General features: G+C 65.8%; 9 protein-coding genes across 9 annotated transcripts; 6 read left to right on the top strand and 3 right to left on the bottom strand.

The window, feature by feature from the left end:
- Positions 1-224: 224 nt before the first annotated feature.
- Positions 225-1,221, bottom strand: FA09DRAFT_331282 (hypothetical protein). The gene is made up of 2 exons (XM_025742955.1): positions 1,153-1,221; positions 225-1,070 (listed from the first exon to the last, which is right to left on the bottom strand). The coding sequence occupies exons 1-2, from the start codon at positions 1,179-1,181 to the stop codon at positions 626-628; spliced, it is 474 nt and encodes a 157-aa protein (XP_025596667.1). The 5' UTR covers positions 1,182-1,221; the 3' UTR covers positions 225-625.
- A 225-nt stretch (positions 1,222-1,446) lies between these two features.
- On the top strand, positions 1,447-4,340 carry FA09DRAFT_340186 (P-loop containing nucleoside triphosphate hydrolase protein; the record flags this gene model as incomplete). The annotated part of the gene is made up of 12 exons (XM_025744295.1): positions 1,447-2,089; positions 2,142-2,597; positions 2,699-2,788; positions 2,841-2,897; positions 2,950-3,038; positions 3,091-3,354; positions 3,410-3,465; positions 3,519-3,571; positions 3,628-3,647; positions 3,704-3,796; positions 3,854-3,933; positions 3,989-4,340. The coding sequence occupies 12 exons, from the start codon at positions 1,447-1,449 to the stop codon at positions 4,338-4,340; spliced, it is 2,253 nt and encodes a 750-aa protein (XP_025596666.1).
- A 1,783-nt stretch (positions 4,341-6,123) lies between these two features.
- FA09DRAFT_331280 (hypothetical protein) lies at positions 6,124-7,955 on the top strand. Its single transcript, XM_025742954.1, has one exon. The coding sequence runs from the start codon at positions 6,282-6,284 to the stop codon at positions 7,821-7,823; it is 1,542 nt and encodes a 513-aa protein (XP_025596665.1). The 5' UTR covers positions 6,124-6,281; the 3' UTR covers positions 7,824-7,955.
- A 747-nt stretch (positions 7,956-8,702) lies between these two features.
- On the top strand, positions 8,703-9,710 carry FA09DRAFT_340184 (hypothetical protein; the record flags this gene model as incomplete). Its single annotated transcript, XM_025744294.1, has 1 exon — positions 8,703-9,710. One exon carries the CDS (start codon positions 8,703-8,705, stop codon positions 9,708-9,710), a length of 1,008 nt encoding a protein of 335 aa, XP_025596664.1.
- Positions 9,711-9,841: 131 nt separating this feature from the next.
- Positions 9,842-13,324, bottom strand: FA09DRAFT_361957 (hypothetical protein). Its single transcript, XM_025745419.1, has 11 exons — positions 12,944-13,324; positions 12,377-12,611; positions 12,081-12,315; positions 11,089-12,022; positions 10,854-10,938; positions 10,628-10,793; positions 10,482-10,563; positions 10,351-10,422; positions 10,238-10,294; positions 10,073-10,175; positions 9,842-10,016 (listed from the first exon to the last, which is right to left on the bottom strand). The coding sequence occupies exons 1-11, from the start codon at positions 13,169-13,171 to the stop codon at positions 9,931-9,933; spliced, it is 2,283 nt and encodes a 760-aa protein (XP_025596663.1). The 5' UTR covers positions 13,172-13,324; the 3' UTR covers positions 9,842-9,930.
- A 376-nt stretch (positions 13,325-13,700) lies between these two features.
- On the top strand, positions 13,701-15,321 carry FA09DRAFT_320991 (ribosomal protein S5 domain 2-like protein; the record flags this gene model as incomplete). The annotated part of the gene is made up of 4 exons (XM_025741001.1): positions 13,701-14,099; positions 14,592-14,734; positions 14,815-14,941; positions 15,006-15,321. Exons 1-4 carry the CDS (start codon positions 13,720-13,722, stop codon positions 15,319-15,321), a joined length of 966 nt encoding a protein of 321 aa, XP_025596662.1. The 5' UTR covers positions 13,701-13,719.
- FA09DRAFT_331278 (hypothetical protein) lies at positions 15,008-16,625 on the bottom strand. The gene is made up of 2 exons (XM_025742953.1): positions 15,881-16,625; positions 15,008-15,621 (listed from the first exon to the last, which is right to left on the bottom strand). Exons 1-2 carry the CDS (start codon positions 16,592-16,594, stop codon positions 15,472-15,474), a joined length of 864 nt encoding a protein of 287 aa, XP_025596661.1. The 5' UTR covers positions 16,595-16,625; the 3' UTR covers positions 15,008-15,471.
- Positions 16,626-17,117: 492 nt separating this feature from the next.
- Positions 17,118-18,344, top strand: FA09DRAFT_340180 (putative ATG8-essential for autophagy; the record flags this gene model as incomplete). Its single annotated transcript, XM_025744293.1, has 6 exons — positions 17,118-17,151; positions 17,241-17,296; positions 17,785-17,853; positions 17,960-18,007; positions 18,094-18,194; positions 18,299-18,344. 6 exons carry the CDS (start codon positions 17,118-17,120, stop codon positions 18,342-18,344), a joined length of 354 nt encoding a protein of 117 aa, XP_025596660.1.
- A 1,832-nt stretch (positions 18,345-20,176) lies between these two features.
- Positions 20,177-22,995, top strand: FA09DRAFT_87503 (hypothetical protein). The gene is made up of 4 exons (XM_025745879.1): positions 20,177-20,777; positions 21,107-21,428; positions 21,501-22,882; positions 22,942-22,995. The coding sequence occupies exons 1-4, from the start codon at positions 20,333-20,335 to the stop codon at positions 22,947-22,949; spliced, it is 2,157 nt and encodes a 718-aa protein (XP_025596659.1). The 5' UTR covers positions 20,177-20,332; the 3' UTR covers positions 22,950-22,995.
- The last annotated feature ends 4 nt before the right edge of the window (positions 22,996-22,999 follow it).

Below are 22,999 nucleotides of genomic sequence, written 5' to 3'. Positions count from 1 at the left end.
CACGCCCGGCTTTCGATGCCCGAGGTCATGCTCATCATGCCTAACCCATCTGCCCCACACAGCGGTTGAGCTCGACGTGTGCCGCGCGCCGCTCTGTCTGCATGCGCCTTCTCTTCATCCTCTCAGTCTCTGCCTCACACGGCCGCACGGAATCACGCGTTCAGAGGACTCAACGAAAGCATTCATTTGTCGCGGACGGCGCGACGGCGGAGGGAGAAGCTAAGTGCATGCCGCTCCGTGCCGCCGCTAGCTCATCGCGTGTGTGTGAATGCCTCGACTGCCGGAAAAGGCAGACGCTTAGGCCTTCTTGGGGGCCATGACGATCTGGGAGAGGGCGCAGAGGGAGTCAGTAGGCGCTCGTGCCTTCTGCAGCTGGATCGCGATGGCACAGCGGATCGACAGCGAGGGCAATCGAGGAGACAGACAACCCTCGTGCGCGGTGCGGCAGCGTCTTCCCTGCCCTCGCCGCCGCTTATCGGCATCGCTGAGGTCCGCGAGCGGACAAGCTCTTACCGCTAGAGCGCGGATTGCCCCTGAGCTCCACGCTCACCGCCGCCGCCGCCGCATCTCAGCACCTTCGGCTAAGAGCTCCGCTCGGCCGTCCAGTCTCTCTGGCCTGGCCGACTCAAGTGCTTGCCGGCCGAGACAGAAGCCCCTTTGAGCTCAGGGCATACGCCATGCTGGCCTGGAAGCTCGGACAACGGGCAGCCCACCGACCCGCACGAGAGCGTCGCATCCTCGCCATATCGCCCTCCTTCCCGTCCGCCTTTCGACGCTCACCACTCGCAGACGACGCCGAGCAGCATCTCGCACGCCTTTCGCACGAGGATTCGCCTCTTTGTCCGCCTTCGCCATGCGAGGCCACACTGTGCCTCTTCCTGCACGCTGCTCCCAAGCCCTTCCTCTGCCTGCCAGGTCCCTGCGCGCTACTCACGTGGTCGCCGGCCTTGCCGTCCTTCCACTCCTGGTAGCGCAGGCTGAGCTCGCCCCGGCGCTCGGCCTTGACACGCTCCTCCTCCTTGAGAGCCTGGCGCGTGGCGCGGGCGGCGATGGAGGTGAACTTGTTGTAGCTGTGCGCAGGGGGACGGCAGTCAGCAGCGGCGGAGTGCGACGGGCTGCGAGCAAGCGCGCGAGATAGCAGACGACACTCACGAGAAGAACTGACGCCACGAAGCAGCCATGATGGGCGATGTGTAGAGGTGGTGAGGCGAGGCGGGTGTCGAGGAGTGAGGTGCTGAGAAGGAAGCCTGGCCGCGGCGCCGGTGCGCTGCATGTGCGATGCGCCGCGCGCGCCTCGCTGCTGCCGTGCCTGCTGGGCACGGCGCCGGCACCAGCCGGACGGCCAGCGCAGCGCCAGGGCGCGCGTCACGTGCCGCATGGCTGTGCGCAATGTCCAGGCTGCGCTCGCTCTACCTTCTCCACCACCCCACCCCCACACTCATCATCATGGCCACCCGCGTGCTCGAGCGCGCCCTGCCCGACCTCGACGAGCCCATCGTCGAGTATCTCGCCGGCTACGTCGATGCGCCCGAGGATCCGCGCGACGATGTGCTCGACCTCGTGCGCGCTATCCTCGAGTCCGCCACGGCGTCGGACCCCAAGGCGTCGGCGAGCGTAGACGATGTGCTGCGCGAGCTGGCGGCCCTGCTGCCCGAGTCTTCCACCGCTGAAGGGCCGCTGCTGCGCCTCGACCGCGTTGTCGACATGGGTCGCACCGAGCTGAGCCGCACCGCCGGCTTTGACCAGGCCGGCGGCGTTGATCTGGCGCTCGGTGGCACCACCAAGGCGCGCAGTGCCGTCGACGTCAAGAAGCTCGAGAAGCAGGAGGAGAAGACGCGCGCCAAGCTGCAGAAGCGTGCGCAGCGCGACCTATACGAGAGCAGCAAGCTCGTGGAGAATGCACGCAAGCAGGAGACGTACGAGGAGATGTTCCTCAAGGTCAACCCGCTCGAGAACGCGGCCAACAAGAGCAAGAACAAGGACGTGCACCTGCCGAACATCGACCTGTCATTTGGCTCGAACCGCCTGCTCTCGGGCGCGTCACTCACGCTGGCGCAGGGGCGGAGATACGGCCTCATCGGGCGGAATGGTGAGTCACGCCCTGCTGCTCACCTGGAGGCAGTGCTGATTGTAGCGCTCAGGCACGGGCAAGAGTACGCTGCTGCGCAACATGGCGCTGCGCGAGGTGCCGATCCCGACGCACATTTCCATTCTGTACGTCGAGCAGGAAGTCACAGGCGACAACATCAGCGCCATCGAGGCCGTGCTCAAGGCCGACGTGTGGCGCGACAAGCTCATGTCCGAGGAGGCGGCGCTCAACGCTGAGCTGGCTGCACTCGAGGCAGCAGCGGCGGCCAGCGTGAAGGCAGCGAACGAGGCGGCAGCGGCAGCAAAGGCAGAGGGCAGTGCGCCGGCCGGAGGCGCGGTCGACATGCCGACGCGGCAACGAGAGATTCGCCGTGATGAGCTCACGGCTCGGCTGGGAGAGGTGCAGGCCAAGCTGGTGGACATGGAGGCGGAGACGGGCCCGAGCAGAGCTGCAGCACTGCTCAGCGGTCTCGGCATCTTGGACAAAGACCAGTCCAAGCCGACTTCGGGTGAGTGCTCAGAGCTGGAGCGCGGGCGAGAGCGTGGGCGGCTGCTCCAAGTGCCAGCTCAACCGCAATGGCGTGCGACGCTGACCTCTCGCCGCTCGCAGCCTTCAGTGGTGGCTGGCGCATGCGCATCGCGCTCGCACGTGCGCTCTTCTGCAAGCCTGACCTGCTCATGCTTGATGAGCCGTCGAATAGTGAGCAGCACCAGCATCAGGCCGAGACATGCTGCATGCTGACCCGCCGCAGTGCTCGACCTCAACGCCATCGCTTGGCTCGAGGACTACCTCGTCAACGAGTGGCCTGGTGAGTCGGCTGCGTGCGGGCGTCTTCGCCTGCCTCTGACGCTCTGCGACAGGCACGCTGCTCGTCGTCAGTCACGACCGATCCTTCCTCGACACTGTCGCGACGGACATCGTGCACCTGCACTCTGAGCGGCTCGACTACGTGAGTCTGCTCTTCACTCATCTGCAGCTCACCACGCTCATCTCTGCCTCAGTACAAGGGCAACTTCACGCAGTTCTACGAGACGCGGACGGAGCGGCGCAAGAACCAGCTGCGCGAGTACGAGGCGTCGGTGGCGAAGCGGGCGCATCTGCAGGCCTTCATCGACCGCTGGCGCTACAATGCCAACCGTGCGGCGCAGGCACAGAGCAAGATCAAGGAGCTCGAGCGCATGCCGGAGGTCGAGGAGCCGGAGAAGGACGAGGTGGTGCGCTTCAAGCTGCCCGAGACGGAGAAGCTTGCGCCGCCGCTGCTGCAGGTGAGCATGAGCGAGGGGTGTGCTGCGCTGCGGCTGCTGATGCGCTGTGCTCCAGCTCGACAACGTCACGTTCGGCTACACGGCCGACAAGATTCTGCTGCGCGACGTCAAGTGAGTTCTCGCAATGCACTGCGCAACTGTGCCCATGCTCACGCCATCTACAGCTTCGATGTGACGATGGAATCTCGCATCGCCGTCGTTGGCTCGAACGGTGCAGGTGAGCAGCTCAGGACCAGCTATGCTTCGCTCATCGGCTGACGCCCCGCTCGCCAGGCAAATCGACGCTGATGAAGGTGCGACTGCTGCTGCGTCGCTGCCGCGAATTGACCTCACTGACGCTCCGTCGCAGCTGCTCATGGGCCACATCAACCCGCTCACCGGCGACCAGAAGCGCAACAGCCGCTTGCGCGTGGGCTTCTTCTCGCAGCACCACATCGACCAGGTGCGTCCAAGCGCTCCACTAGGCGTCGCACGACACTGACGCGCTCTGTTCCGCCAGCTCGACCTCACGGTCAGCCCTGTCGCCTTCCTTGCCGCCAAGTTCCCGGGCAAGAGCGTCGAGGAGTACCGCTCGCATCTGTGCGTCGTCCGTACGCCTCTCGGCGGCGTTCATCTGCTGACCTGCTTCTTCTAGTGGCGCGTTCGGCATCAAGGGCCCGACGGGCCTGCAGATCATCGCCACGCTCTCAGGAGGACAGAAGTCGCGCGTGGCCTTCGCGCAGCTCAGTCTCATGCGGCCGCACGTGCTTCTGCTCGACGAACCGACGAACCACCTGGACATCGAGGGTCTCGACGCGCTCATTGACGCCATCAAGGCGTGGAACGGCGGCGTCATCGCCATCAGCCACGACCAGCGCTTCATCCAGGCATGCATGGAGCAGCTCTGGGTCACCGACCAGGGCTCGCTGCGCAAGTTCCACGGCGACGTCGACGCGTACAAGCGCATCATCATCGAGATGAACAAGAAGCAGCAGACGGCGATGTAGAGCGCGCCGCCTCGCGTCGACGAGGCGCCGACGTGCCTGCGATGGGAGCATACGCGCGCCGGCATGTCTTCTTCGACACGAGACCGGCGTGCCTTCGCGAGACGAGCATGAGCGGTGCGACCCCTTTCCCCCTTTCGTCGCAGCCCCTCTCTTTGCACGCAATGCGATGCTTCTCGCTGAGAAACCCTCACGCGACGCGTCGCACTGTGTGCCTGGCTGCGTCCCAAGGTAGCGGAGCACTTGGCCAGCGTGACAGCGCTGCGCTCTCTCTTCCACTCACCACCATCTCAGCTCTTTGCCATGCAGCCTGAGGACATACTGCCGCAGACGCAGGCCGCAACGCAGGCCGCGACGCAGGCCGCAACGCAGGACGAGCAGCCCACCATGCCGGCGCGTGGCCGTCGTTCCCATCGATACGTTGTGCTCTCACCAGAGCCCTCGCCGCCTGAAGTCAAAACCAGGCCAAAGCCACGGCCGAGCGCCTCCTCGCAGAGCAAGAAGGACGGTCCGCATGCGCAGCAAGCTGAACAGCCTCATCGAGCCCTGCGGGCTGAGTGCGAGCCGCCGTCGCCTCGCGAGCAGTCACCCCAGCCTCAGGCTCGCACGGCGTCTTGCCCTCGCCCTCGTCCGTCCTCGCCTCCCTGTCCCAAGACTGTGCCGCGGGAGTGGACGCCGCAAGAGCATCTCATCATGCTACAGCAGCTCTTACACGTCACGCGCGGCAAGCACAGCGTACACGAGTCCGACGTGCGGACCTGGGCAGCAACTCGAGGACGTCGTCCGGCTAGTCTCAGCAGCAGCGACCTAGACAAGCTCTGCAGCGACGTGATGAGCACATGCCTGCCGTACATCCCGACTATGAAGCCAAGCTCGCTGGCTGCTGCGGTCAAGAGGATGTGGGAGCGCTACGAGCAAGCCATGCGTGACGTACACCAGGCACTTCAGCAGGCGCCGCCGCAGCCATGGACACGCTGCGCGTATGCAGAGCTGCCTCGCGACGTGATCCACTGGCTCAGCACCGACAAATATGCTGCCTGGCTGCCGCTCTGGCATGATGAAATTGCTCTGCACTCCTCAAGGACGGTGTCGGCTGCTCAAAGCAACTCTTCAGCAGCGCCTCCAGCTCCCAGCTCAGTCCCTCTATCTGCGTCGACGCCCTCGACCTCCGCCAGCAAGCCGCTGCTTCTCTCTGCGCAACTCACCGCACGTGTCAACTCCTTCCTCTCTGCGCTGCCGCTGCGCCTTCTCTCCATCAGCCTCGGGTATCCCACCAAGGCGCAGCTGAAGGGCAAGGGCAGCGCAGAGCTCGAGAGCTTCCGCAGCACCATGCGCAGCATCTGCGACGCGCGAGCTGCGCAGCCAGAGACAGCAGACCACCGCACGCAGGTGATGCAGCAGCGCCAGTGTCTGTCAAAGCTTGTACAGCACGGCTACTCGATTTTTGACGACGGCGCTGAGACGTCAGAGCGTGCGGCGTGCGAGAGGATCAAGGATCTCGCGCGCGAGGCGCACGCGGTGCTGCACGAGCTCAACGAGGAGCTCCTAAACACTCTCTTGTAGTTCAGCCGTGGCAATGGCATCGAGTGCGAGAGAGAGGTGTACATGCTTGAAGGTTCTCTGTAGGAGTGAGTGGATGCATGGGAGCAGCTGTGACAAGATGGAGGTGAGAAGGGAGCTCAGAGGAGGCGCGACACGTGCGCGGCCGTGCCCCTATGATCACGCGGCCCAAGCGCTGGCGCGCACAGCAGCGCGCATCCTTTCTTCCTGCCTCTCAACTCCCACTCCTCTCTCTTCCTCATATATTCTTCCTCTCCTCCCTTCGCTTTCCTTAACCTCCTCAGCCGCTCCTATTGCAAAGCTGCTCACTGCGCCGCATCGCATTGCCATTTCCGGCCACGCGCGCCGTCCTCTCGCACACGCGCTGCGCACGCGCCTTCCACGATGCCGCGCGCCACTGCGCCTCGTCCCAGACCCAAGGCCGGCACCACCTACTGGCATGAGCAGCCCGCAGTGCCGCAGGCTCAGCGCGCAGCCTCTGCCATGCCGCAGAGCACAGCTCTGAGCGCCAGCACCAGCACTGCGCAGGCTCATGCCGACGCGTCGCACGGACCGGCAGCGAGCACGCCGCGCAGCTCAAGCGTGGCCACCGGCGCCGCGGCCAGCGCGGCAGCAGCACAGACGGCGCAGATGGCGCAGAGCCACGGTGCGCCGAGCTCAAGTGCTGTCGCCACGCCGGGAGCGCAGCAAGCGCCGTTCTCCACTGCCGACGCCAAAGCCATCTTTGGCGAGCCGCAAGCAAGCACGCTAGGTGCGACGCAGCCCCGCCGCTCGCCTGCCCAGGCAATGCAGGCCCAGAGCAAGGCGATTGCGACAGGTGCCTTGGGCGGGCCTTCCACGAGCGCACCGTATGCTGGAGCTCCTCCGCCTGTGCCGCTGCAGGGCGACGGCGCTACTGAGGCAGACCGTTTCATTGCTGGGCTCATGTCTGGTGGATACGGCGCTGCGACGGCTAGCACAACAAGCGCCACGCAGCTCCAACGCACTCCTGGACGCCAGCCAGCTACGACGCCAACTGGAGCACCACTCCTGCCCGAGCAGCAGCAACCTTTCGTCATTCCTCCGCCGAGCCCAATCGCGACGGACGACGATGGCGACGCAGAGATGGGAGATGAGAAGGATGCAGAGGGAGAGGATGATGATGAACAGGATGGAGAAGAGGAGGAAGGCAATGAGGAAGATGCTGAAGGAGAGGATGACGATGGAGAGGGCGAAGACGAGGATGAGTCAATGGACGACTCGACGCGCACCGACGCGGAGCGCTCGCAGGCCTCCACTCTGCGCCACGCATCCGAGAGCGAGGCGATGCAGCCGGCAGCATCGGCGCCTGCGCCTCAGCTTTGCGCAGCGGCACCACCTGCACCAGCCGCTGCGTCTACGCAACCAGTAGCCTCAGTGCCGGCGCCTCGTCTCGGCACGGTAGCTTCTCGCTTGCAACCAAAGCAGCCAACAGCGAAGCCGCGACCATCGAAGCGCGTCGCTGTAGCATCTGCAGACAGCACTCCAGCGCCAGACGCCGCACCGGGCTCGGCAGTAGCGGCAGTGCCTATCACGGCTCCCCGCATCCCGGCTGCGCTGCCGGAGAGCGTCACGGACGTGCTCAACCTGCGTCGTCTGCTGCGTCTCGCCTGCCAGATTCCGCGCGACGGCGAAGGCAGTCAAGGCCTCGACGACTTCCTGCGCACAGTCACGCAGCTAGATGATGAGGGCCTCCTCGACGACCTCAACGGACCGCAGAAGCGCGAGCCTGCAGGCGTGCACAAGCGCGCCAAGCTGGCGCTCTTCAAGCTCGTCGAGGTGGGCTTCCGCGTGGCCTTTGATCACAGCGCGAGAAAGGAGGACGAGCTTGACTCAACGGAGATGGCGGTCGATCGCATCCGTGAAGTCGGAGAGGATGCGCTCAAGGCGCTGCAGGAGTTCCTCTGATCGCGAGGCGCGTCGTGAAGCGCAATCGACGTGCAGCGTGCGTCCGTCGCCTACATGTCGCTCGCAAGCGCGAGCCGTGCTCGAGCGTCGATGTCACCTGGCCAGGCTTGAGGCAATCATATCATAGCTGAGACCCGCTGTAGTATCGAGAGTGCAGTCTCTTGCAGCTTCGCACTGACGGACACGCCGCTGAGGCGTCCACATGCGGGAGGGCTGCGGCCGCTGGGCACACGCCGCGCGCGTCGCTCGTCAGGGGGCAAAACATGCGTCGCGCGAGCCTCCGAGCCCCTGAGCGTGATCACTGAAGAGGGCGTGAAGCTCGTTTAGAGTCGCGTCGCGTCGACGAGCTCTCTCCTTGTGATCAAGAGCACTTTGCTCTGGCCGCGCGCTCCCTTCGCCGACCCTAGCGATAAGGCGCTGCTGTGTGCAGGGCTGGTACGGTGCGACGCGCTGCTCTCGTCTCAGCACCATCACTACCCTGCCTCCTCGCGACTGCTCTCTTTCTCTCACTTCCTCTACGTCGTTCCGCTCTTTCCAGACATCGAAGTGCGCACTGCCACTCGAAGTGCGCACTGCCACACTCCACCGACAGCGCAGTAGCCCTCGACCTCTGCCAAGCTCGAGATGCCCAAGAAGCTCGGCCCAGCCGACTGCCGGCGTCGCTCTTACGGTCCGCGACAGCTTCGCGTCCTTCTCGAGAAGACCATTCCTCACGCATGCATCATACGATGGGCTGAGTGGGGCGGCCGCACCAAAGGAGGCCTGCGCGCTTTTGATGATGCTTTATGGGACGCCAATCGCGCCTGGCTGAAGGCGGGAGGCCCTTCGCTGGCCGAGCATACCGTTGAGGTGGTCATCACTGACATGAGGGGATGGTACATGGAGGCGATGCGCAAGATCAAGGTCTTGGACGGCTGCGTCAAAGTGTGGAGCACGCCGTTTGCCGAGTGGCCAAGCCAAGCTCGCGAGGCACTCGCCCGCGACCCGTGCGCGCCGTGGCTGCCGTTGTGGCACGACCACATCCGCCTCAAGCTCGTCTTCGTGCCGCCCAGCGAGCCTGTGATCTCTTCGACGGCCGCTGGCCGCGCTGCCCTCGCCACGTCTTCCGCGGCCGCTCTTCTCCCGCCGACCAAGCAGATTGCCGCGCTGCCTGCAGCGCTCAAGGCTCCGCGTACGCTCATCAAGTCCTCGCCATGCGCTTCGCTCGTTAAGCTTCCAGCGCTGAACTCTCAGGGCGAGGAGATCGGTCGAGCAGCCGCATCCGAGATGGCTGCGTCCGAGGCAGTGGCGCAGGAGCAGGACGTCGCCGAGGAGGCTGCATTGGAGGAGGAGGGGCCCGAGGCGAGTCCTGGAGCATACGATCAGCTGCTAGAGCTCGAGGCGGATGCATCGCGGGCCACGCAGGAGTGGGTGCTCGAGCAGCAGCGCTCTGCATCTGCCGCCACTCGTCCTGCGTCCGGCGCTGCCGTCGCCGTCATGCCCGCCAAGCGACCTCGCACCGAGGCCGAGCCGCCCGTCCGCGCTGTCGCCTCGTCAAGCCGTGCGCCATCCACTGCTGCGCCCACTTCCGAGGACCCGTCGCTCCCGACGAGCGTCTCCGCCATCCTCAACCACAAGCGCCTCTTTCAGCTCTCGTGCCGCATTCCTCGCGGCGACGGCGGCAGCGACAAGCTCGATGAGTTCCTGCTCTTTCTCTCTTCGCTCGAGGAGGACGGCGTGCTAGAGCCGACGAAGTGCTCGTACAAGCGCGCCAAGAAGGCGCTGTACCGCTTCGTCGAGCTCGCATTCGAGGTGTCGCTCGACCTCGGATCCGCCGAGTCGGACACCTACGAGCTCATCCACGCTCTCGGTCAGGACGCTCTCGCTGCTATGAAGGATCTCGACTGAGGCGCAAAGCTCGCTCTCCGACTGAGGCGGCTCGCTCTCGCCCGCGCGCTGCTCATAAATCGCGCTTCGTCGACCTGCAATGAGACCATGCGAGCCCGCCGCGAGCAGTGCCAGAGACGTGATGACGATCAGAACGCGGGAATATGTGTCATGGCGGCGTCGTGAGTAAGATACTGTACAAGGGTCGTGAGGGCGCAGGAGGGATGCGCAAAGAGACTGCTCAGAGAGTGATGACGGCGCGGCTGTCCTCGGCCGCGGCCTCCTCGTCTGCGTTGACGGAGAGGTGCTGCAGCACGAGCGGCCAGACTGGTGACGAGCGCGCGTCAGTCGTGCGAGCGAGGGATGGTGCGAGCAGAACGCACCATATGCCAGACCCGGATGCGCAGTGGGACGCGTGAAGATCGTCTGCATCACCGTCGCCTTCTTGACGGAGGCCCAGTGCTTGAGCAGGAAGTCGATCTCCATCTGCCAAGCGCCAAGTATCAGCGGGGCAGCGCCGCTGCGGTGTGCGAGAGGCATGTACGCACGTGCATGATGTCCGGGTACTGTGCGTTGAAGCCGGAGAAGGCCTCCCAGACGATGTTCTGATGGCGACAAGGGGTCAGCAAGCGCATGCTGCCGTGAGAGCAGAGACACGCACCTGCACGGTCAGGCTGCTGGCAATGTGCTCCTGCGCGCGCTTCTTGAGGTCTTCGATCTGCAGCTTGTCCGCCTGCCGCACTCGCGTCAGCAGTGCATGACGCAATCAGCTTTTGCGCGTCAAGCACTGACCAGCTTGTACATCGCCTTTGCCGAGCACGGCGCCGGCTTGTCAGGGTGTTCGGCGCAGTACTGATCGATGACCATCTGGCGCCTCATCGACGTGAAACGAGTATCAGCAGCAGGTCGACGTCGCTCGGGCACTCAGCACCACTCACTTCTTGTGTGCGCGCACGATCTCCTCGAGAAAGCCGCCGCGGCTCGACGCCTCGCGCCCAGCTAGTAGCGCCGGCGTGTTGTCGCTCGAGGCGTCATCCGAGACGTCGGGCGGCAGGAAGGACGATGTGAGGGGCGCAAACTCGATGGCGTTGGTGTAGAGGAAGACTACGCGCGAGCAATCATTGAGCCGCTGCGGCGACGATGGGACAGGGAAGAGACACTCACAGAGCAGAGCCTTGAACGTGGCGTAGGAAGAGTCGCGCACGACCTGCACGTGTCGGAAACGCACGGGAGAAGAGGCAGCGTCGCGCTAGATGTAAGTCACGGCGCGCGGCGAGAGTCGAAGAGGAGCAAAGGGGAGAGGGGCAAGGGGGGGAAGAAGAGGCAGTGTGGGCGACAGCACGCTCGACGCAAGAAAGGAAGGGGGAGAGCGGAGCGGAAGGGGACGAGCACCACTCACCACCTTGCGACGCTTCCGTCTATCCGAGGCCGAGCGATTGCGCGTCGTTGCGACATCCGGCCGATCACGCTTGGCGCTGCCGCTCTGCAGCAGTGCACGCGTGACGCCCTCGGCGTGTGCCGACGACGAAGCGACGGCGGGGCGCGAGGGCGTGACGTTGCCGGACATGGAGCGATCGCCCGTCACTTGCAGTGCCGTCGATGCGAGGCGCTGCTGCTTGGCCGGCGTGCGTCCGCCAGACGTCGACGCTGTGCCTTCTGCCGTGCCGCCGGCAGGCCAATTGGCACTGCGGCCCTGGTCACTGCTGACTACCTCTCCATCGGCACCGCCGAGCGGCGAGTGCATGTTGCTGCTGATGCCCGCATCGCCTCCGCCGCTCGTGCTCTTGCCTGCGCCAAACTGGATCACGTCGTCCTCGACTGGACGATCGTCGTCGACCTCATCATCCTCGTCCTCCTCACTCATGTCGCCCGACTTGTGTCCGCCGTCGCCCGACGCCGGCGCCGCGGGGGCGCCGCCCATCATCGAAGAGGCCGGCGGCGGCGTGGCGAGCGACCAGCAGTCTGCATCGTCATCGAGCTCCTCGTCCGAGTCTTCCAGAAGCGCCTCGGGCCCACGCTCGTAGTCGTCCGCCTCCACCTCGCCCGCACGCTCGCCATACTGCGCACTCGAAGCGCCTCTGCCAAACTCCGGCGCGCCCTGCGGATGCGCCGGCGCATTGTCGAGCGGCGAGCGAGAGCGCAGCAGCAGGCCGGCATCCTCCATCTCCTCCTCGGAGTCCTCGGCACGCTCGGCTTCCGCAAAGCCGCCATTGAACATGTCGGCGAAGTACTCGCTGCGCGACGCCAGGATCTTCTTGATGGCGTAGATCTTCTTGGGCGCTGTGCGGCGCCCACTGCGGCCGCGCGGCTGGGCGATGTGGAAGACGACGTCGCTGGCACAGGAATGCATCAGCAGCAGGTGGGAGCGATAGCGCGGCACGTCTGACTCACCTGTGCTCGGGATCATCAAGCAGCGAGCCCATGGCCGAGATGAGCACGGGCGGCACGGTGTGATACACGGGCGCACGCGGACGTGGCCGCTCGGCGTTGGCCGTGATGGTGACGGAGATGAGAAAGCCGTCGGCCTGCTTCACCTGCGGCTGGCTATAGTAGACCGTGTCGCGCTTGGCGAACTGGGCCCAGCCCCAGTTGCTCGTCTTGTGCGAGAAGGCATGGTCGTGCGCCTCTGCAGCACGTAAGGTGCTCAGCGGCTGCTGCTGCGGTAGGTGCAGATCCAGCGGACTCACCCTTGGTGCCGAGCTTCGTCGCGCCCGACTTGTCCAGCGGCTGAATCTCAAACGTAAAGCGGAACAGGCCCTCGCGCGACCACTTGTCGTCGCCGTCGCTGCCGCTCTTGCTCTTGCCGCCGCCGCTGCCGCTCGCCTCGCGCGCCTCGTTCATGGCGGGCGACTGCACACCGGCGATGAGCGGACGCACACGCTCGTGCGCCAGTGGCTCGGCGTTGAGGTACAGCGAGCAGAACTGCAGGGACTAAAGTCAGCGGCATGAAGCCCGAGCGCGGCGCATCTGCCTACGTGCGCCGCCGCTTTCGAGACGGGCCAGCCTCAGCATTGCTGCTGCGCCGCCAGCCACAGCTCGGCCCTACGCACTGCTGCGGGCCTCGGCATGGCGCAAGCCGGAGTGCTGCCAATGCTCAGCCCTGCCGCCTCTGCGCCTGCCAGCCTCATCACTGTCCTCAGCCCTGCCGCCTCTGCGCCTGCCAGTCTCGTCACTGTCCTCAGCCTTGCATCACTCAAGGGCCCGCCTCGTACCCACCAGTCCCACCCTAGCCTTCCTCCTGCGCATGCGCTCACCTGTTCGTGTCCCGACTGCGCATAGAACAGCACCGTCCACCTGCCGCCGCCGAAGGGCACGCTCTTGACGACCTTGCTCTTGGTGTCGCTCTTTGAGCCGTCGAACATCTGGCGCAGGCCAAAGAGCGGCCACTCGAAGACGAGGCTGCGCGTCTCGCTCGGCTCCGAGGGCGGGCCGTCGGCCTTCTTGCGCGCCGAGGTGCGCTCGGACGGCGCCGAGGCACTCATGGCTGCTGAGAGATGGAGAGGCAGAGGCGAGGTGGCGCCTGCTGGGGCGAGGGACGCGCAGGTGGAAGGGGCAGGGGCCGAGCAGACAGAGCGGAGAGAAGGTGCGAGTGACAGCGACTCGGCCGCGAGGTGGGTAGGAGCGGGAGGTGATGGTGCAAAGGCAAGCCTGAGCGCGGCGAGGCGGCGCGACCCCGCACTCGCGCGCCGCGCGCGGCGCGGCGTGCGCCAGAGAGAAGCACGCCGCGAGCAACACTCCACCTTGACGCTGGCTCGCAATCTCTCGCCATGCATCACTACAGTCAGCCACAACGCTCTGCATAGCAGGGGCTGAGTGCTTCCATTCTCCGCTTGCGCAGCCCGGTTCTTTCTGATGTGCGCTGGCTGCGAGCGTGGGCCGAGAGCAACAGCTGCGCCTCTCGAGGCGCAGCGGCCTGCTGGCGGGTCTGGGCGCGCGGTGCGTCACGTGCGCGCGCGGCAGCCCATGCACGCTGCTCCACTCCACTTGCCTCCATCCTCTTCCCTCCCCTCACACCCTCGGCGCTCTCACCATGTCTTCCTCCACTGCCCGCCTCGACGTCGAGGCGACCATCTTCAAGCGTCTGCATCCGCACATCTTTCTCTCTCGCTTCCTCGCCTCCACGCCCTCCATCCGCGACGACGGCCGGTCGCCCTCTTCCTCGCGCGCCGTGTCTGCCGTGCTTGGCTCGCTCGCCTCGGCGCGCGGCTCCTGCCTCGTGCGCCTGGGACGCACCACCGTCGTCGCGGCCGTCAGCGCCGAGGTGGCACGTCCGCGAGACGAGGCGCCCGAATGTGGCTTCGTGGTGCCGAGCATCGACATGAGCCCGCTCTGCTCGCCGCGCTTCAGGCCCGGCCCGCCGGGAGAGGAGGCGCAGGTGGTGCTGGATCGCATCATGGCCGTGCTGGATGCGTGAGTGTGCGCCTTGCTGTGGCTCTGGCGAGGCGAGAGTGGGAGGGCGCGCATTGGGCAGAGAGGAGACAGCATGCGCGAAACAGCGAGCGCAAGAGGTGCGATCCTGCGGCACTTGCCCGCCCTGCAGACCGTGTTGATGCGAAGGCTGTGCCTCGCTGTGCACCTCGCGCAAAGACTGGGCCTCGAAGGGCGTTGCATGGAGCATCGGCCTGAGAGAAGGGAAGCCTAAGAGAGGGGAAGCCGGAGAGAGAAGCCAAGCCTCAGCCTGACAGAGCGGAAGCCGGAGAGAGAAGCCAAGCCTCAGCCTGGGAGAGGCCAAGCCAGAGAGGAGAGCAGGCCTCGGCGTGACCATGCGGCACTTGGCCGTTTCATTTCGCGCTCCAATCTCTCCCCTGCCTTGTCGGGTGCCTCTCTCTCTCATCTCCGTCCTCTCCGCACGACCTGCCTACACCTCACTAACGCCCCTCCGCTCCGTTTCCTCTTCTCAAGCTCTCCGCCAATCGATCTCTCCGCGCTCTGCATCGAGTACGGCGAGGCCGTCTGGTGTCTCTACATCGATCTCGTCTGCATCTCGTACGATGGCAACGTCTTGGATGCCTCTATGCTCGCGATCTGCGGCGCGCTTTCAGACGGTGAGTCGCACTTTCGCTGCCTATCGCCTTCAGCGGGCTAGACGCTAAAGCTCCCATCGTCGCTCTCTCCCTCGAAACAGCGAAGATTCCCGGCGCCAAGTGGGACGCCGATGCCTCGCAGGTCATCTGCTCGCCAAATCCAACGGACGAACAGCGTCTGCACTTGCAAAGCCTGCCTCTCTCATGCAGCTTCGGCGGATACAAGGGGTGCGTGTCCGGCATTTCCTTTCCCCTGGGCGCTGCCACATGCTGACACACGAGAGCCGAGCAGCGCACATCTCCTTGCAGACCCCACGGCTTTCGAGTCGGCACTGCTCGACTCCAGTCTCGTTCTCGCTCTCTCGTCGTCTTCTTCCGCCGGCGCCTCTGCCGACTCCGCTGCGCAAGCAAAGCTGGTGCTGCTTCAACAACAAGGCGTCTGCTCCACCATCGCGCGCGCAGACGCCGAAGCTCCTGCCACGCACCCGGAGGGGACGCGACTGGACGATGAGCAGACGCTCGAGTTCGCGCTGGGCATTGCGAGGAGGAGGTATGAGGTGCTCAGAGAGGCGCTCCGGGAGGCTTCGGAGGCGAAGGAGACACAATGATACATCGTTGCGGTGTCCTTCAACGCGTGCCCTGCGCTGGCCCCCCGAACAGAGAGCCTCTCCCCCGCTCTTGCGACTGCCTCCCTGCCTACCCTTCTCCCTTTCCCTTCCTTGCCCCCACTGTCCTCCTCTTCCACCCGTTCCCGCCTTCTACTCGCTAAGCAGTTCCCGCGTCCCCTCAAAGTACGCGCTGTCCCCCTTGAGGCGCTCCTCGACCTCGGCGCGCGTCAGCCACGCATACTCGGCCTTGGTGGAGGAGGAGGCTTGGCCGGCGAGGATGTGGGCGCGGAGGAAGTAGGTCTGCGCGGAGCGGGCAGGTGGGCATCAGCGGGGATGCCTGTGTTGTGCAGACTGAGGGCCGAGAGCGGCGAGACGTTGCAAGGTTCCGTGTGCAAGGGCACAGGCAAGCGATGTGCGAATGCTGCTTCGAGCAGCAGAGCTGGTTGCCCTGGTCTACTGCCCCCCCCCCCCCCCCCGCTCTCTTCTTCACGCCCGATCTGCTTTTCCCCTCGTCTGCCAGACTTCTCGTCGATCATGTCTGCGCCGTGGAGATACTCACCTTCTCTGCGCCAGACGGCAGCACCGCAATGGGCAAGTTGGAGACGAGCCAGATGTCCATGTCCTCGCCCAAGGGCTCGTGCACCGCTCTTGGTGCCACGCGATGCAGCGGCTCCTCGTCGCCCCTCAGCGGCGTCGTGGGGAAGCGCCAGCGGCCCTGCGTGTCCTTGATGAGCAGAAAGAGCGTCTTGTCGAGGGCGCGCTGCAGGCTCGTCGTGTCGTTGTGCTCATCTGCCTCTGTGCGGCGCGGGCTTGTGGCGTAGAGATCCGCCTCGTGCTCCGACGTTGTCGTCGTCGGTGCACTCGGCTGCGGCGGCTCAGCCTTCGCGTTGCCCCCTTTGCCTGCCTCTGCGTGCGTCTGCGGCGCCAGGGCCGCCGCACGCGCCTTCTCCTCGTCGTCGAAGCGCTGCTCGGCGGCACTGCCCTTTTGGAAGTAGAAGTCCTTTGGGAAGGGCTGTGCGAGTGCGCGCGCCACCTTGGCGTTGTAGGTAAAGTAGGCCGCCTCAAAGGCACTCGGCTCGCGCAGAATCGTCGGCGGCCGCGAGAGGAGGAGCGCGGTGGAGAGGGAGCTGCTGGCGGCGGGCGAGGCCTGGGCGCGCACCGAGGAGGAGCAGAAGGAGCGAGGTGCGGAGCCGAAGGCGCGGCGCACCAGTGCGGACGCGCTGCGCGAGCTGCCGGCGAGCGCGGAGGCCGACGTGCCAGCGAGGTGCGCCATGGCGAGGGAGGAGGGAGGAGGGGGAGTGGTGGAGGGAAGCCGCTCCGCTCGCCGGGGCGGCGGCCTTGCGAAAGGGCGCGGCGTGAAGCGGCACGTGATCAGGGCCGTGGGAGCACTTGCGTGGTCCGGCTGCAGCGCCCGTGCGCGCGCCTGGGCCAGGGGCGAGGCACGCGGGCAGTCTCTGCGCAGCGGTGTTGCGGTCGGCGGGCGGCGGCGCTGCGCACCCTGCAGCGCGGCGCGGTGAGGGCTCAGGCTGCGCACTACGCGGCCTCGCTCGCTGTGGGGCCAATCTCGCGCGCCCTGCTGCTCCACTACCATCACCCCGCCTCGACTCACCGCCACACCTCCTGCACTGCCTCTGCACATCCGCGCCAGCCCACAGCGCCCTTCCTCTCTTCGCGTGCCGCCGCGCGCATCGCTCTCCCACCCGCTTCGCGCGCCGTATCGCCCTTGCTGCGCACTCCTGCTGCGCCGCTCCACTTCGCTCTCTCTCGAGGCGCACACTCTCCTCGTCTAGCTCAGCATGCGCTCCAAGTTCAAGGACGAGCACCCGTTTGGTGCGTTCCCTCTCCACCCTCCTCGCTTCGCGACACAGGCAGGCTGACGGTCGAGCCCTGTCTCCCTCTCCTGCTTCCTTGACGAGCAGAGAAGCGCAAGGCAGAGGCCGAGCGCATCCGGCAGAAGTATCCCGACAGGATCCCGGTGCGTATGGGGACGGCGCGTGCACACGAGTGGTGCGGGCCACGAAGCGCGCGCGCGGCGGCGACGTGATGAAGGCCCAGTCGCAGAGAGGGTGCTGGCGGTGCGGGGGTTGATAAGGCGGCATGCGCAGGGCTGGGGAGCAGAGAGGAGAGAGGCCCGCAGGGGGAGGCTTGCATGAGAGCAGAGGTGGTGCGGCTGTGCGAGAGATGATCGGTGCATGAGCTTGCGCAGAGATACGGCTGCAGCGCGGGGCCGCGCATCTCTGCTGCCTTCGCTCTAGAGCTGGTCGCAATGAGTGCGCGCTGGGACATGCGGTGCCAGGGCTGGAGTTTGGAGGCACAGCTTGTGCCACCGTGATCCCTTCGCTGGAATGGCTGTGCTGCCCACCCTATCGCTCGTGCGACTTCTCGTATTGAAGGCGGGGCGCCGCGCGGACGACTTCATGCACATCACGCTATGCCTGCTGACGCCTCTTCGCCCCTCAACAGGTCATCTGCGAGAAAGCAGACCGCACCGACATTCCGACGATTGACAAGAAGAAGTATCTGGTGCCTTCTGTGCGTAGTCTACACTTGCTACTCTCTCTCTCTCTCTCTGCACACACACACGCAGCAGCGTCGGTATCCTCTCGCTGACACGCTGCGATCGGCCTTTTCTCTGCAGGACCTGACGGTGGGACAGTTCGTCTACGTGATTCGCAAGCGCATCAAGGTGCGTTGCCTCTTTCCTCGCGATCGCAGCACCAGCACCGGCTCTAGTCATGCTGACGTCTGTGTGTTGCTTGCACTACGGAGCAGCTGGCGCCCGAGAAGGCCATCTTCATCTTCGTCGACGAGGTGCTGCCCGCCACGGCGGCGCTCATGAGCGCCATCTACGAGGAGCACAAAGATGAGGATGGGTGAGTTGCGCTCTCGCTCGCTCAGCCCTGCCCATCATGCACTGGCTTGAGGTAGGGCAAGAGAGAGGGAGATCATCTGGCTGACACAGACGGTGTGGCGCCAGATTCTTGTACATCCAGTACAGCGGCGAGAATACGTTTGGCGCATGAAGCTCAACTTCCCTGCAAGCTCCTCTTCCTCACGCCATTTCACTCCTGCGTCTCTGCTACCACACATGCGCAACCCCTCTTCTCATCCGCTCCGCCGCGGCGGCCGCCATCTCGGCTCCTTCTCGACACGCCAACATGCCATCGCTCGCTCTGCCTTCTTTCCTACGTTCAATCATTACGCCCACTACTCTCTCTTTCTTCCCTTCGCCCACGTTCGTTCCCCAGCTGTACTCTATGCCCGTCCCTTGAACCTGTTCGTGTCTTGATCTTTGCGTGTGCTCCCGCGCCCGTCTGGCGCCTGACACGGCGTTCAGGGGCTTGTCATGCTGACCGAGCGCCGAGACGCCGTCTCATGTGCACAAGCAGCAAAGACACCTCATCAGATTGCCGAGTGGACTTGCCAGAGCAGCCAGGCAAGTCCGCGCAGCGGGACCAATGCAGTCACTGACCCACGCGGCGGCGCTCATCGTCGTCAGACGCGTCTGCGTCGGGGCGCAGCGGGCGCATGGAGGCGAGAGCTAGAGAGCCGACGGAACGGGAGGTGCGTAACAGGAGAGACTGATCACGACTTGCCAGGTCCCGCTGCGCACTCTCTGCTCCTCTGACTCTGCCGAGCAGAGGCAGAGAGACAGATGGACTCTGACTGCTTGGGCAGCTGCTTGCATCCCTACGTCGCTGCCACCTGCAGCTCTACATGTGTTGGTTGGCCCCTCGTGTGCCTCAGCTCGCCTTCGTCGCGGGCCCAGAGCGTTGCCGCTCTGCCTAGAAGCGCTTCGCAAAGCGAGCTGGCGTCGCTTCGCCCCCCGGGCTTTCTATTTCTCTGTTTTCTCGCCCGCCAGGTTTGTCTTTGCTTGGTTCTGCCTGAACACTCATGCGACTCGCACGTCGAGCCGAGAGAGAGAGTGGATGAGATTTAGCCGGCAGCTGCAGGAAGCCTCGGCACGGCAGGCCAGACGTCCCGACGGGAAACGGCGGGCAGAAAACCGCCGAGCGGCAGTCACGGCAGCCCACGACGGCGAGCTCTCGCGTCGAGCAGCGTTCGGACTGCGCATCGTTCAGAACAAGCTGCCTTTGCGAGGTCCATCGCTTCTGCCGCCGGTCTAGACGTCGCCATCGCTCGCATGCTGCAGCAGTGCAGCATGCACTGCGTTTGTGGCTGCGCCGCGGCCCACATCCGCATGCGCCCTTGACGCGCGTGTGGCGCCCGGCGGTGCCGCCGCCGCGGCTGTCTCACGGTCGATAGCAAGGCGCGGTTAAGGCGTCGGCATGAGGGCCGAATGCAGCGCAGCCGTCATTTCGGATGCAGCACAGTCGAGTTCTCGGCGCCGCGCGATGTGCTGAAGGGAAGAGCCGGGCTGATCCTAGTCCAGGCGCCTCGGCGCGAGAGGCGAGGAGGCAAAGTGCGAAGGCCAAGACGGCTGTACGGCCGGCCGGCGGCAGTGCCCAGCCACGCCGCGGCACTCTGCGGAGCCGGAGGGGGGGTAGCTGTGCTCGGCGCGGCTCGCCCCAACGTCGGCAGGAGGCTGGAAAGAGGCGCGCTCGGCAAAGACGAAGACACTCGATGGAGCCGCTCTGAGGAGCGTGCACAGGGCAGAGAGGCAGACAGCCTCGCAGCGCAGCAAGAGCGGGCCGGCGGAGCGCCAGGCGGCAATCAAGCCCGCAGCGCCGCGTGCCTCGCCGGAGCCGGCGACGGCCGCCGCCCTACGCCGCCGCCGCCTGCCACGCGCGCACCGCCGGCCGGCCGCCTGCAGCTGCTGCTGTGCCCCGCCCGCACGGCGCCGGCTCGGAATAGCGACACTTCGGCACCGCGCGCTCTCTCTTCCCCTCCCTCACCCTCCTCTTCCCACTTCGGCAGCTCGTGCTTGGCGCTCCACGGCGGCGCCCACGTGTCTTCTTCGCCTTGCTTCTGCGCCTCGTGCCTCTTCTTTCTGCTCCTCATCCCTCGCGCCGCCGCATCCTCAGCGCATCACCCTCTCGCCCTCGCCCCCATGTCGCGCGCTCCGCCGCCGCCCGGCGTGCGGCCTCCTCGCCTGGCGCCCGTGTCGCCCAAGACGCCGCTGCGTGCCTCGGCGGCTGCCTCTGCGTCCGCCGCTGCATCGTCCTCCTCCTCCTCCTTCTCTCCCGCCGCGCCGCCTACACCCGCCGCGGCCTCGCCCGCGCCTGCGCCCGTGCCCGTGCCCGGCTCAGGCTATCGCTCCGAACGGCGCCCCTCCACCGCGCCTTCGGAGCCGCAGGCTCGCGAGTCGCTCGGCTCGGGCTCGGGTGCGGGTGCAGACTCGATGCATCTGAGCCTGGTGCCCCAAGGCAAGGCTGCCGGATTCACGTGGATCTGCCTAGGTGTGGGCGGCGGACCGCTGGAGGGCGACTGCAGCTGCTACATTGTCAAGCCGCACGAACAGGAGTGGGAGGAGGGATATGCCGTTGTAGAGGGCGGTGAGTAGGCGCGCGAGAGGGAGCAGAGTAGGGCAAGAATGGCTCGGCAAGGAACTTGGGTCGGCAAGGGCCGGGATGGCGAAGAGCAGGCAGCGGGGCAGGAAGCATCGTACGAGCATGCGCACCGTTTGCGGGGGCAGAAGACGCCGGCGCGCGCGGAAGTGCTCTTTGTGTGGCGGCGCAGACTCGGGCTGTTCATTGCCGGCGGCGTCTCTCTAGCCCAACAGCCGTCCTTCTAGGCGGTCCAGCTCGTAACGGCGAGCCGCTTGACGTACCGCCGGCCCAGGCACATAGTGTCTGCCGAGATCTTGCTCACACTGCTCTGGCAGGTTCCTGGCTCGGAGCGCTCACGCGCGTGCTGGAGGATTCCTCCTCCTCCTCGGCCTTTGCCAGCACGGCCTTCCCGCATGCCTCCGCGGCGTTGCGAGCGGGCTACATCGGCTCCTTCGCCTCCTGTTTCCTCATCACGCATGCGCATCTCGACCACATCCTCGGCCTCGTGCTCGGCAGCGCCAGCCTGCCCGGCAAACGTGCCGTGTGGGGCCTGCGCGCCACGCTGGAGAATCTGCTCGAGGTGTTCAATGGCAAGATCTGGCCGAAGCTGGCGAGCTTCAAGGAGGATGAGCCGCATACGGTATATCACTTGCGCAGGTGAGTCTCTGGCCCTTCGGCAGCCACGCTCCTAGCTGCAGGTGGATGGCAACTGATCACTGGCGAGCAAAGTCTGGAGAGTCAAAGCATCACGCCGCTCTCGCCCGGCCTCTCTGTCCTGCCGTTCGCACTGTCCCACGGCCTCAACCCCGCACAGCCTCCCGCGCCGCCGACGCCCACGCAGCACATGGCGCCCCGCCCGCCTTCCTACTTCAACAAGCGCTTCTCTCTGCCTCTCTCTGCGCCGCACTTCTCGGGCTGGGGTCCCATGCATTCTGCGCTCCCACCTGCGACGGCAGGAGGCGAGCGACCGACGTTTACGTCGCCGTTCGCCCCCGAACGCGAGGCGCTGTCGAACGCCACATTCACGGGCGCGACGCTGCGCGACCATGTGTCGGAGGAGAGCTGGAGCGAGAGTGGGAGTGCGGTGCCCGACTCTGCGGGTCCGCTGAGCGCCAGCAACAGCGCTGGCGCCAGTGCCGCAGCCGGACCTTCTTCCGACTCGCGGCCCGGCTCCGGCAAGTCGACTCCCGCGCCGCTCGAGTCGCCCACCGAGCACGGCGGTGCACTCGCGCCATTGCCAGGACAAAGCACCCTGCCTCTGCGGCGCGTCGGCAATGGCCCGCCACGCGCGCGGCGACCTCGCACCGCGCAAGGCGCCGAACGTCACATGGAGGCCAAGGCCGCGCACTCGGACGCACTGCAGAGCGAGACGCCCGCTTCTTCGCGTGCGCCGCCTCCGAGACGCGTGAGCATTGATCGGTCTCCTCCCGCGCTCGACTCGACGGCATTCTTCATCAGCAACCGCGCCACGGGCTCCGACGTGCTCTTCTTTGGCGATGTCGAGCCGGACAGCATCTCGCAGTCGCCGCGCAACAAGCGCGTCTGGCAACATGCAGCCTCGCGCTTCGTCGTCGATCAGCTGCACGCCGTCTTTCTGGAGTGCAGCTTCCCCGCCTCGCATCCGACGGCGTTCCTGTATGGCCATCTCAACGTCAGTCATCTCTTCGACGAACTGCGATCGCTGGCGCGCTGCGTCGTGGCCGAACGCAGAAGGAGAGACACGCTGAAGCGCAGCGGTGCATTCGATGCGACAAGCTCCGCTGCCGCACCGCCTCTCTCCGCCGAATCCTCGCCATCACGCAGCGGCATGCAGCGCACCCGTGTGCCACCTCCGCTGCCCATGGCGCCCGCCGCGCCAGCCTTCATCGCCGAAGCCGAGCTGCGCGGCTCGCTCCAAGGCCTGACATTCATCATCATCCACGTCAAGACGGCCCTGTTCCCCTCGTTCCAGGCGGCCGAGAGCGTCGACGAGAGCGCCGGCGCGGCGCCAAGGCCGCGCATCATCGATCCCAGAACGATGAGGGAGCGCATCTTGGAGGAGCTGAGGGAGATGGAGGAGGAGATGCAGCTGGGCGCGCGGTTCGAAATGGCCCAGTCGGGCATGCGCATCGGTGAGTGCCAGCCAGTTCCCGCCGTGCCTCTGCCTCAGCTGACGCGATCGCCTGCGCAGAATGCTGAGCATCTCTCTTCCTCCTTCTGCTGGACCTGTCGCTTCTGTTTCTTCCCAC

Source organism: Tilletiopsis washingtonensis, assembly GCF_003144115.1.
Source record: "Tilletiopsis washingtonensis strain MCA 4186 unplaced genomic scaffold FA09scaffold_17, whole genome shotgun sequence".
Classification (NCBI taxonomy): Eukaryota; Fungi; Basidiomycota; class Exobasidiomycetes; order Entylomatales; genus Tilletiopsis; species Tilletiopsis washingtonensis.
The sequence above is the reverse complement of the archived record's forward strand: the minus strand, read 5'-3'. Positions and strand labels throughout refer to the sequence as shown.